This window comes from Sycon ciliatum, chromosome 3 (assembly GCF_964019385.1).
Source record: "Sycon ciliatum chromosome 3, ocSycCili1.1, whole genome shotgun sequence".
Classification (NCBI taxonomy): domain Eukaryota; kingdom Metazoa; phylum Porifera; class Calcarea; order Leucosolenida; family Sycettidae; genus Sycon; species Sycon ciliatum.
In genome coordinates this window covers 4,564,700-4,578,064 of record NC_088645.1, presented here as the reverse complement: position 1 = coordinate 4,578,064, position 13,365 = coordinate 4,564,700, and the positions used below count along the sequence as shown (strand labels likewise).

Sequence of the window (13,365 nt, the reverse complement as noted above, 5' to 3'; positions counted from 1 at the left end):
TCCCTCCAATGAGCTGTACTTATTAGCTCAGACTACTCCGTTAGAGCAACGCCGACTAACTGGCCTCTGTATATTAGTTCATCGAATGCTCTTGGGTTGTGTTCCTGAAAATATAAAGCCTTATAACTGGTTTGTTTCGGGCCGCTCAACCAGAAACAAAGTGTCTCTTCCCAAGGCCAAGTCAACGCAATTCACAAGATCGCCATTCTTCCAGGGCTACTGTGCATGGCTACAACTTCCCGACTCAGTGAAGACTTCTGCATCATTGAAAGAATTTAAAGTGAATCTGAGGGCCTGCTGATGACTGAGTGCACCATAATAATAATACTTGCAAGTAAAAACTAATCAATATGGCTTTTTGGCTGTTTCCTTTTCATGTATATAATCTTCTCCTTCTTTTACCATGGTTGGCTATCACCCACATCTTCCCATTTTGGCTGTCATCGGAAGCCATAAGATGTTGAATAAATACAAAATAAATAAAAAGAGTAGTATGCTGTAAGGTTGTACGCACGTCCATGCAAGGAGATGCAGTAGCATAATAAGAAACATGAGAGTGCAATTATGTACGATGTTCACGGGTACACCACACAGGTGTATGGTACACATGCATGCTTAAACTCAGGTAGCCCGGTAATTGTGCGGACCTCACCAGGGAGAGCGTTCCACAACAGAGCATCAGCAACAGAAAATCTCCGCTGACCGCGGCGGCTACGGTTTGCCTAGCTTAGTAGGCCATTTGACTGCTGATGGCGGGTAGGAGTGCCTTGTGCCGGGGTTAGAAGCTGGGCGAGCACAGGGCTGGTGCGGGCGTGGATGCACCGCCAAATGGTGATCAATATTTTCTGCCTGTAGAGCTCGCTGACACGGTACAGGGAGTGAGCAGTGAGCAGCGGCTGCATGGCTGTCCGGGGCGGGTTGCCATCGATACAGCGGATGGCTCTGTTCTGCGCGGTTTGCAGTCGTTTCAGTTGACCCTCTCGCATTGCGGCTGAAAAGCAGTAGGAGCCATAAGCAGGTCGGGCATTATGACCGACTTCATATACATCTGACGAGAGCGTCTTGATAGGCTTCGGCGTGCCCGCCACAAGGCGCCAATTTTCTTGCAACCTCGATGAGCACATAGTTAACATGTGTTATGTTCCACCAACTTGGATAGAATGAATCAATGTACATAAGGAAAGTGCTTCATGTACAGACTACATACATGTATTAGCGCTACAGACTACATGTTAGCGCTAGCTAAATGAGCGTGCCAATTGTATAAATAATGTGATACAATTGATCCCTGTCCTCTGAAGTACATACAATATCACACCATGCCCCCCCCCCCCCCAGTTGAATTCCCTAAAACGCAACTAAAGTATGATGGGATTTCAATTCAACTAACTCAATACAACGCGATTATTTTTAAAATTATGTCAGGATTCTAACCCAAACAGCTCAATTCTAACAATGCAATTCTTCGTAGTCAATTGTGGCTGTTCTGGCAGTGTCCTATGTTCCTTTTATAGCCATCCATCGCATGCAAGGTCGAGTCAATCATACCGAAAGTTTCAGTATCTATGAATAAGACTGCCAGCGGGTTGATGTGATATCGAACCTATCAACTGGCCTTCTCTGCCTTTGACTGCGCCGCACCTGGGTTGTCTCAGTCAATGGGAGTGGGAGCTCCGCCGCACTTCTGGGGATGCTGGGCCCCGATGGCACTCTAACAGGACAATCGCCTGTAGGCGGGGGAACATCTGGCCAGTAGGTTTGATATGGGTGCAGAAACCTTCTATTGCGCCAGTACACACGGCCGCTGGTCAGTTTGACATAATAGTCACGTCGCCTTCCAATAGCGACAACTTGTCCTTGCAGTGTCCACCGCTTGGAACGTGGGTCCTGAATGTCCACCGTCTCGCCGATCTTCAGGTTGCCCAGTGGTCTCGCGGAGGCATTATACCGCGCATCGCTCTGCTCTCGGACAGCCGAACCTGTTTCGTCAGCCTTGTCGGCTTTGGCCAGCCACTCCGTAGCAAACGTGCGGTGGTTGGCGAACACAAAGGACTGTAGAGGTCGGCCAAACAATATCTGTGAGGGGCTGCGGCCGTTACCTCGGGGTGTATTCCTCCATTCTAGCAGTCCCCTCCTGAACTCGTCCACGTTCAGGTCTTCTCCGATGGTAGTCTTGTACACCAGGTGCTTCATGGCTTTTACAGCCGCCTCTGCAGTCCCATTCACATGCGGATAGTGGGGGGGGGGGGGGGGGTGGACCGGATATGACGTACTTGCCATCGTTTATAGACCGCACTAAATTCCCTGGAGGTGAACTGTGGGCCACCATCTGTGACGAACTCCTGCAGCACTCCGACGTCAGAAGATCACTGGCGAAGCGGCCGGATCACGTCCTTTGATCTGGTGCCCGGTGCTAGACGATCAATACACGGCCAACCGGATAAATGATCCGTGTAGACGATATTGCTGTTTCCGCTGCAGCTGAAAATATCTACAATGGTACGTTGATAGGGCAGGGTTGGCACTGGGTCGCACAGGAGGGGCTCCTTTTGTTGCGACGATCGGTAGCGGCGGCATTGGGGGCAGTTCCTGACCATATTGTCAATATCGTTTGACAGTCCTGGCCAGTACACAACTTGACGTGCTCTCTGCTTCATTCGTTCCTGGTCCTGGTGTGATGCGTGAAGATCCTGCAGCACAGTGTGGCGAAGTGGATTTGGTATCACTATCTGGCAACTCTTCGGAATGTTGCCGTTCTCAACAGACAAAAAATGCCTCACGGACCAATACGGCTGGATGCATTCCGGCAGCGGGTTCTTTGCGTTTGGGAACCCCCGCTCGACAGTTTCAATGAGCTGTTGGTAGGCATTGTCCGCCCGTGCTGCTTCCTGGAGCTGCGCTTCTTTGCAGCTTGAGAGAATAGGCTGCTGATCGTCGCCACAGAGGGTAGTAACCGACGCCACTCGACCGCAATCCTCGTAGGGCAGTTCCCCAATGGCAGTGTCCTCCTTAGTCGGCTGACCAATCGGCGAGCGGGACAGTGCGTCTGCGATAGCGTGGTCTTTTCCCTTGCGTCACGAAACCAGGTACTGGTACCCCTGCAACTTAAGCAACATTCGCCGAATGCGGGGATTTTAGATTTCCATCAGTGAGTACTTATCTATATTGGGAATGAGTGGCTGATGGTCGGTTATCACCTCGAAGGAGAGATAGACATGACATTTCTTCATTGCCCAAGCAATAGCTAGTAGCTCAAATTCTATCATCGCGTATCGTGATTCAGTATCTGAAATGAATTGTCTGCCGCATTGAATCAATCGCAAATTTCCTCCTTGCAACGGTAGGAGTGCATAACTGAGACCGTTATTTCGAGAGGCATCGGTTTCCAAGCGAGTGGGGGCACTAAACTCATAGTACGCCAGGGTCGGTGTTCGCAACAAGAAAGATTTGATATTCAACATTGCGGCATCATGATCCTGGTTCCAAAGGAACTCAGCATTTGCCTTCAGCAGACTCCGTAATGGCTGCGTCAATTTGGCGATTGCATCGCTGAAATCACCGAATTGATTTACCAAGCCCAGAAATGAGCGGAGATCAGTGTGTGTGGTCGGGGTCGGAAATTGTCCCAATGCCGACGTTCTCTCTGGGTCCATACGCCATCCGCCTTCACTGACGGAGTACCCGCAGAACTGAACCTCTGACTGAGCGAAAGCGAATTTCTTGTTTGAGAATGTGATGCCATTCTCTCGCGCACACTGCAAAACCGAACGGACACACTTTACATGATCATTGAAGGTCGCGTCATGCACCAAACAATCATCTACAACCTTTGCAAAATTGCCGATGCCCTCAAATGCCTGATCCGTTCGCTGGTTAAACTTATCCCCCGCCGAGACGAAACCCTGCGGATTTCGAAGGAACGGTATCGCCCCCATGGAGTGATAAATGTGGTAAAATGACGCGATTCAGGTGCCAATGGTACTTGCCAGTACCCATAACGGGCATCAAGTGTGGTTAAGAAGCGGGCATTCTCAAGATTCGCAATGGCATCTCGCGGGGTGGGCATGGGGTTCGTTGGTCGTTGAACCTGTGAACTGAGCTTAGTCAAGTCAATAGACAGCAATAGTCAAGTCAATTGTGAGGCGCTTTTCAGCAGTGTTCTTTTTGTCAGCCAGCACGATTGGGTGGCACCAATCACAAGTGTCACTCACTGGTTCAATGACTCTTTCCTTCACCATCTGATCAAGATGTTCCTTGACCTGATCACGGTAAGCAAACGGAATCGCTCGAGCTCCGTTAACTCTGCATGGTGTGGCGCCGTCGTTGAGCTTGATAACCATCGGAGGACCTTTCATGGTTGGCACTGCGTCGTCGCTAAACACATCAGTAACTATTACTTAAGAATATTCTCTCGGATCAGTTCGACTTCACTCCGCTGATCGGACTTGGGCATTTGGCCGGGAGCAGGACGCAACAGAGATAGCGCAGTTCATGGCAAGTCTGCCGGAAGTATTCCGAGTTTCTTCAGACTCTGCCTCGATAGCAGCGGGCATTGCAACCCCTCATACATGTGGATCCGTGTTGCGATCTGGCGATCACCGACAGACAGCAAAGCCGTGAACATGCCGATGTTCATGAGGCGACCTCCATTGACATTCAGAACAACACTGGGGTCCGGGACAAGGTCACATTCCTTGCCTCCCAGTTTCCGAAGTCCATCCAGGTTCATTGCATCGACGTCACTACCTGTATCGGGAAGCCATCTGAGCTTCGCTGCTGACCTTAGGTCATGGTTGTCCAGGCACGTTGGTATCTCGATGCGATCATTGTTGCCGCTGAAGTTTGCAACTTGCAGCTGCAAGTGACCAAGCTGGGGTGCATCCGCTGGGCATCTTCTCTGGAAATGTCCCTTCTCACCGCACGAATTGCAGGTCCTCTCTCGGGCGGGACATCGAGAGAGTGGGTGGGAGTCATACCCACACTTAGGACACTTGGCTCTAGGCTGGTTGTCTCCCTCCTGCTTTCGAACGGGCGGTTTGCCACTCGGTTGTGGTTCATGACTGCGAGTAGAAGACGCATTGCTGCTTGACTTTGACTGCTTGCTCTGCTGGTACCGAGTTTTGCGCAATGCCTGTGCACGGACGACTTGCGCTTGTGGCATATCTTGCTGGGTGGCTTTGGCAGCTTCCTCAGCCCTGCATATCCGAACGTAATCCTCCAGCATCGGTGCTGGGATGGACAGAAGCCTATGCCTCGTGTCATCATCACGAATGCCAACCACAAGCCTGTCGCGCAATGTCTCCTGGCCTCTCCTCTGGACGCTCGACCAGCATTGGCCACATCGACGGAGGCTACGTGTGCAAGTAGTGCAGAATTCTCCAACTGTGAAGTCACAAGCCTTGTAAAGCTCCTTCAACACCGTCAGGAAGGAGTCGAACAACTCATTATCATCTTGTTTCAAATTGTAGAACTCCAATCTGTCCAGTAAAGGGTTAAGACGACGTCTTACAAACGCCTCGATGGCCCGATAGCGTCATCATCGTCCTCCTCGGAAATACAGATTATGTCTTGGCAGATATACCGCCGGAGTTCCTCGTCTAAGGACTGTCTCAGTGCTGCCACTCTGGTTTCTCGGGCCTGGGACCTGAGGTGCTGGCAGCGTACAAAGTCCTCCCACGATTCTTTCCACGTTCAACATTGATGGAGGTCTGCTTTGTGGGCTGACTTGCCCTCTGGGGTTCTCTTGCATCCTGGCTCAGCGCAGCGTCTAACAGCGCCACCATTCGGTCAACCCGGGCAGAAGCCTGCTGTGTTTGATCAGCGATCAGTTGCGCCAATCGGGCGAGGGTGTGGTCCTGCCTTGAAACTGGTTCACCTTCGCTGTGGGCCAAGTCGCCGTCCATCATGGTTGCTTCTCCACCTTCCGCATCCATTGCTGCAATAGCAGGTTGGTTCGGGTCACTGCGCCATGTTATGTTCCACCAACTTGGATAGAATGAATCAACGTACATAAGGAAAGTGCCTTATGTACAGACTACATACAAGTATTAGTGCTACAGACTACATATTAGCGCTAGCTAAATGAGCGTGCCAATTGTATGAATAATGTGATACAATGTATCCCTGTCCTCTGAAGTACATACAATATCACACCAACATGGGTGTCCAATCTAGGCGATTGTCAAGGTGAACGCCGAGGTAGCGCGCAGAAGACGCTGAAGGGAGAAGACAATCGCCGTTTTTGACTGTTAGTTCCTCTACATGCTGCTGGGGAGATATAGTCAAAACCTGGCTCTTGGCGGCGTTCAAGATGAGGCATCGAGACTTCAGCCAACCGGCCAGAGCAGTTGCCGCTGTGGTGAGGGTTCTAAGATCCTTTGCTAGTGATTGCAGACCAAAGAAGGCTGCACGTAGTTCCAAGCAGTTGATATGAATGTGCTTCTCCGCCAGTGTCCAAAGTCCTGATGCATGGCGATGACCACACACTGCTCCCCAGCCGACTGTTGATGCTGCATCCGTCTGCAAGACCAGGTCTGGAACTGGCAGAGGAACAGAGCGCCCGTTGAACCCCTCCAGGTGCTGAAGCCACCAAGACAAATCCTCCAATGCTGCTTCCGAAAGCCGGAAGAATCGAGAGCGCTGCTGAGGAAATCAGCTCCAGGATGCTGGCAAGGCGTCGAGCCGTACCCTGCCTCTGGGCAATTAAGCTCCGGCAAGTTGTCAACGTCCGATGGACCTTGTACGTCCGTAGGTAGTTCTAATGTCATGGCTATTGAACTGATGTGGAATCCCAGAAATTCCAACACCTGTAAGAGCTGAGGTTCTGACTTGCTGAAGTTTACCTGGAAACCCAGGGCCAGCAACAGATGAATGAGATTGGCCGCATGCTGCAACGCCTCTTGAAATGATCTAGCCATGATGAGTATATCGTCCAGGTACACGACCAGACGTACACCCTGTAGTTGGAAAAAGGTGATCACCGGTTAAAGGAGCTTGGTGAATTGCCGCGGAGCAGATGCCAGGCCAAACAGGACTGCTGCAAATCGGTACTACCGACTCTACCACAGCACCTAAATGAAGCGAACGAAAGGTTGGATGCACTGGCATTGACATGTATGCGTTGATTAGGTCCACTTTCACCATAAATCGTTCTTTATCAGTGCCTCGCGCATGGTGGCAATACCTTCCATTATAAAATGGTGGTATTGCACAAACTGGTTCAATTCCCGCAGGTCGGCCACTGGGCGCATCTTACCGTTCTTTTTCCGTACACACAGTGGGCTGAGAAAGCCAGGGGTGCCAAGGGCACCTTTTCCCGGGCACTGTTCTCTTGCAGCACCTCCACTTCTCTGTCACCACTGCTGTCAAATCTTAGGACATCTTCCTGGGGAGTGGCTTCCACCACTGGACTGGTTCCTGACTGAACTCCAGGCAAAAACCTTTGCACATATTGCGTGACTTCTGAGTCTTCGGTCAGCTGACGCCAGCGTCTGGTCTGACCTCCAATTAGGCCGCTCGGACGTCACTGGACCTCTGAGGCGGGCAACCTCCAGTCCAAACCCCACTTGGGTAAATGGGTGCATCCGCACTGCAGTTCTGGTGGTAGTGCCTGCAAGCACACCTCTAGAGGGAAACGTATTAGGCGCTGTTTGGCTTCAGAGGGCCTTGCTTGTTGTCGGGCTGTTGGTGTGACCGGGGTTGACACTGCGGCTTCTTGGAGTAATGTGGACGGTGAGGGACATGGCTTGCGGAGGTCCACCCATTCCTGCGGGCTCCTCTCCCTCAAAAAACGGCACAGGGAAAGCCTCTGAAGGCTTGCGGCATTTGGTGTTGCTGTTCCTCTGGACTTGTTCGAAGCTTGTCGGCCGTCTGTCTTTTCAATCCACATGGCCATGACTTGCAGGCAGCGTATGACGTACATCGACCCAGACCTTGTCCGGTTCCGCTCACTTAGTTATCTGCTCATTCTGGGCAGAGCCAAATTTTGACTAACCAGGGTTAGCAAGATCTGCTGGGGCTAGGATAGAGAGCTTGCGGTGGATCTTAGATAAACAGATGGAACGTCGTTTTATAGTAAGTGCCTGTTTAGCATCTACCGGGAGACGCAGTGCCGCCGTAGCGGCCTCCTGGATCATCTGCTGACCTTGCTCACCGAAGTCAGGGTTTTGCTTGTACCTCAAGAATGAAGCACAACGGGATCCACCACATTCAACAACTTCGGCTGCGTCAGATACTGAGGCCTATCCGGCCGAGCCTCTGACCGAGGTAGCTTCCTGTCAGCAGAATATACCATGCGGGCGACTTGCGCATCCAAAGCCAGGACTAATGCAGCGGGAGTGTCCGGGCGAGGGTAGCGGCGGGAAATTTCCTGCCCGGATTTGCGTCAAGGTTCCGAGTGAAGACATGACTTGGGAAGCTTGGCAGTTTTGTATGAAACATATCGGGTAAACCCTCCTCCTCATCCCGTCATCCACTGGCCAGTCAGTAGTGTGACCCACACAGTCGGACTCCAGACTATGTGTGCTACCAGACTGAGAGTCCAAATCATCAGTTGCCACACCAGATAGCGTCGTACAAGCGGCAGGTGGCTTGATTGTGCCAGACCTGCTGGATCTTCAGGATCACACAGGTTTGAGGGAAGAGGTTGTAGCCTAGGTGGCTCTCTCGAGGTGGACCGAGCAGCAAGTGGCTTCAGGGTTGGATTATTTACCAGGTCGCCATCAACGAACCCGCCACGCATATGTAGTATCCCTGCCTGACCAATACGGAAGCAGTACGGAACTAATACGGAGCTTTGCCTGATGTATAGTTAGTGTATCTCCGTATATAAGCGTACGGCGTCTGCTGCATAAAAGCTGCTGCGCATTTCTGTTTAGATGAGATTTTGATAATAACGAGCTATTCAACCTCCTGGTGTGCACCGGAGAGAAAGTAAGTTATTTTGCCGCTTCTTCTTTCACTAATAATTATATCTCAGGTGTGTACCTGAAATAAGTAGAATAAAAGTAATTATTGTTGATTGCACCGCGCCTACCACTCGGCTACCCATTACATTGGTGGCAGCGGTGTGTTTAAAAAATAAATAAAACAATGTGATTCGACCCCAGGCCCCCATGGCTCAACCCGCTGCAGCTCCGTGCGACGAATCAAGATGAGAATCATGTTTCTTGCTTTCCTGGGCCTGGCCCTGCTTATTAGCCTGCAGCACAGTAAGGGTGCTAGCGTGGATCACCCTTCTCTCGGCACGGCACTCACTGGACACTCCAATGGCGATTCCAAGCGACCCGCTACCTACATGTATACTACCGGTGGTGATGGCGAAGCTGATGAGGACGACGACATGCAGGCTGCTGACCAAGACAAGGAGGGTATTCCCCAAGACCAGAAGCGTTTGATTTTTGCCGGCACGCAGTTGGCAGACGGCCGAACCCTGAGTGACCACAACAACGTTCAGCAGGAGTCCACTCTTCATTTGGTACTTCGCCTCCGTGGTGGGATGCATATTGTCGTCAACACTCTTCCTGGCTAGACCATCACTCTTTACGTCGCGCAAAGCGATGCTATCGACAATGTGAAGACCACGATTCAAGACGAGGAGGGAGGTCATTTGTCTGACGCCGAGCTAGCCGCTCTGAGTGACCGGCTCAACCAAGATGAACATAAAACCTGGCTTGACCTCCGCCGTAGCTCCAGCCACCGCCGTGGTTACTAACGCTGATTCCAGGTATGGCATTTTCTTTCCTGTCTTCCTTCAGTCTCCCTTTTCTCTTCAGTCTTCCTTTATGCGAGTGTGTGAATCCAGTTTAGTTTGGTAGGCGTCTGATCATGGTGAGCCACGGTTTACCTAAGTAACCTGGTGAGAGAAGTCTGTGAGAATCCCCTTTTACACTCCAGGTGTGTACCGGAGTAAGTTCCCACGATGCAGCGCATTTTTTTGAAATTGTGAATTTCCTGGCAGCTTGAGCCCGCGATGTGCAAAAATTTGGCTGTCTTTCACGTCCTGTTTGGAGAACAGTTCTTTCCCTTTTGACCCCGTGAGATCGTGTGAACCTGGTGTGCTTTTACTTCTACTTTATGATTTGTTATCAGTTCATTTCTTCTGTCTAATCTAAACGTTATCATTTCCGATATAATTTGCCATCTTCCGGTTGACGCTGTGTTCGTAACTCTTCACTAATCTTTTTGAAAATCACGAGGGCGTGATAATCTGTAGGAAGGGAGGGTGTAGTATCCCTGCCCGACCAATACGGAAGTAGTACAGAACTAATACGGAGCTTTGGCTGATGGATAGTTAGTGTATCTCCGTATATAAGCGTACGGCGTCTGCTGCATAAAAGCTGCTGCGCATTTCTGTTTAGATGAGATTTTGATAATAACGAGCTATTCAACCTCCAGGTGTGCACCAGAGAGAAAGTCAGTTATTTTGCCGCTTCTTCTTTCACTAATAATTATATCTCAGGTGTGTACCTGAAAGAAGTAGAATAAAAGTAATTCTTGTTGATTGCACCGTGCCTACCACTCGGCTACCATTACACATATGCTCAAGACCGGATCTAGAAGCCTGAGCGGGCAGAGTAGACCTGGCCAAAGAGGACTCAGCCAATTGGGAAGGAACTGGGATCAGGAGTGGATCAGTTTCCGGGGTACATGTACCATCCACGATCCGCGAGTCATGCTCGTGCCTAGAGTTGGACTCCAAATTTCACACCCGCATCGACTATTGTGGCATTCCAAAGATGCCAAACGCCTCTCGAGGGGGCGCAAGGCTTGGCCCAGAGCCCGCTGGACTAGCGAAAAAACATCCTGAGGTGCGCATTCCTTACCGAAAACTCAAGACAACAGAAACTTTCTAAGAAGCATTTCCTCGAGCAAAGAAAAAAAAAGATGAAGAAGCTAAAGTTTCTGCGTTTGAGCTGATTGATCACGTGTGGGGCAGTTTTCTTTTAAGATTCTTTTCCAGCAAAGGAAAACCCGATTTCGGGTTGGTATACACTGTTATATCGAATCCCAAAGCTCCGATATGAAAATAGAATATGGGGATCCAAGAGATCGTTTCACACCTTCCTATGGTATGATGGCTTTTAGGAGAGGAGAAACTATCATAAGGAAATGTGGGTTGATAACACTATCTACCAGACCAATGACTTACTGTAGAGTAATACTGCAGATGCAGTTTACATGTCTTGCTATACATCAAGAAGATGATGACAATTGTGTATTGAGATAGATCTCTGTGCTGGTTTCTATAGACTAACCTTCACCCGATTATTGCCAGAATCAGCAATAAAGACCTTTCCATCGTTGCTGATTGTGATGCCAAATGGATCCTCGAACTGCACCCTGCCATTACCCTTGCTACCAAATGATGTACAGCTATTGTGGATGGACCTATAGTGATTTTGTATAGCAACCTGTAGATACACAGTAGAGATCATATTCATAACTTAACAATCCTGACCGGGTGAAAATCATACTAACTTGTTGGCCAATCAGTATTCACCGTACAATATTATCACATAATGTGAGGCAGCATAATGATGAATGTTGAAGATGTTATCCATGTGGTCTTTATAACATACCGTGCTATGTGCATGGTGTTTGATTACGTATTGTCTTTTAAACAAGGAACACATAATTGTTTATGCCAAATAAATATCAAGAAACGGTGTAGGAATTTACTGCCCGGGAAAACAAAACACTTCAAAAAGCTGTGCGCTGTAAGCCAGGCTGAGTAGTATTGGTTAATTCTTCACCTTTGCACTTTTCATTGCTATCAGGCTGAGCCCCATTCCCCCAGTGCTGTATTGATGAGGCCACAAAGGACAGAACCGTTGTGTGTGTGTGTGTGTGTGTGTGTTTGTGTGTGTGTGTGTGTGTGTGTGTGTGTTCAGCTTCACAATTGATGGCCAGCTGTTCCCTCGTGTCACTAGGCGTCGTCCCCACTTCGAGTCCGGCCATGCTGATGACTTCGAGTTTGCGGATGATGCTGTACTGCTCGCTACAACTCGCAACGCAGCCGATCAATCCCTGTGTGCCTTTTGTGAGGTCGCATCCAGCTTGGGTCTCACAGTGAGCATGACCAAGACCAAGCTTCTCGTTGCAGGTTTCGGAGTTTGCCCTGCTGATTGCTCTGATTTGGTCATTGGCAGTGATAGGGTTGAAGCAATCACCTCATTCCCCTATCTTGGTTCCACCATTACTCCAGACTCGCGGTCGCAAGCGGACATTCGGAGCCGTCTAGCAAAGGGTGCAGGGGCCTTTGCTGGTCTTCGGCGCATCCTACATGACCGGAGCCTGAACCTCCCTACCAGGCGCCACCTGTATGTCGTTTGCGTACTGTCAACGGTTCTGTATGGTTCAGAATGCTGGACGCCGTTGAAGGCAGATTTAGATAGAATGGACCGGTTTCACCATGCCAACATTCGCTCCATCCTTGGCGTATCGCGAGGCCGACAGTGGGAACAGCACATCTCTTCGAGCACAGTGGGGTGATCCCACACCATTGTCACGCATGGTGCAGCAGAGACGGTTGGAGTGGCTTGGGCACCTGGCTCGTCTTGATGACACCAGAGTACCGAAGCAGTTGCTGTTTGCCTGTCTCCCTCGGTCTCGGCCATTCTGTGGACCTCGTCGTCGCTGGAAGGACACCATTCACACGGACCTATCCGTGGCTGGAGTGCGTAACTGGTTTGAGTTGGCAAGCGATCGTGGAGAGTGGCGTGGAGTGGTGACAGCAGCAGGTGAGGACAAGGAACCCGCCCCGAAGAGCATCGAGTGCCCAACCTGCAACCGTCTGTTCCGCCGTAGTTCCGAAATGGTCCGGCACAAGTGTTCAGCAATCCGTCAGCTCCCGGTATCGCAGCAGCCTGGATCAGTACAGTGTCCAACATGCAACCGATGGCTACGTAGCAGAGGAGGCTTTGCGGTGCATAAGTGTCGGCTAGGCGATGTCGACCAGCCCCCGGCCCCTGCCCCTGCTCCTCTTGTTGTTCCTGGTGTAACTTGCACCAACTGTCAGCGTTCATTTAAATCGGCTGCGGGTCTCAAGCGTCACCGTTGTGGAACCTGTCCAAAGCGCCCTACTGTGGCTGAACGCCAACAATTCAAGTTTCACTGCCAAGTTTGCCACAACCGACGGTTCCGGAGGCGGCAAGATCTGGAACGCCACTTGGAGCATTGCCTTCCTCCCCCCTAACCTCTCTGACAGTACCTCCCTTTGGGGAGCGGCGTGGCCATTTCTGGCAGCTGGCAATAGCGTCGTATGGTGTTCGCTGTTCTCGCTGCAGCCGTCAGTTCCGTCGACAGAGTGACCTGAGTCGTCATCTCCGTTTCTGCTCCTGACAATGACTCTGGCTCCTTTCGTAG

General features: G+C 50.6%; 1 protein-coding gene across 1 annotated transcript in view; it reads right to left on the bottom strand.

The window, feature by feature from the left end:
* Positions 1-13,365, bottom strand: part of LOC135811242 (tripartite motif-containing protein 2-like) — a 191,246-nt gene that overhangs the window by 107,154 nt on the left and 70,727 nt on the right. Inside the window, exon 7 of the mRNA XM_065324442.1 lies at positions 11,256-11,411. Within this exon, the coding sequence (XP_065180514.1) occupies positions 11,256-11,411 (156 nt within the window). The remainder of the gene's footprint in view (positions 1-11,255; positions 11,412-13,365) is intronic.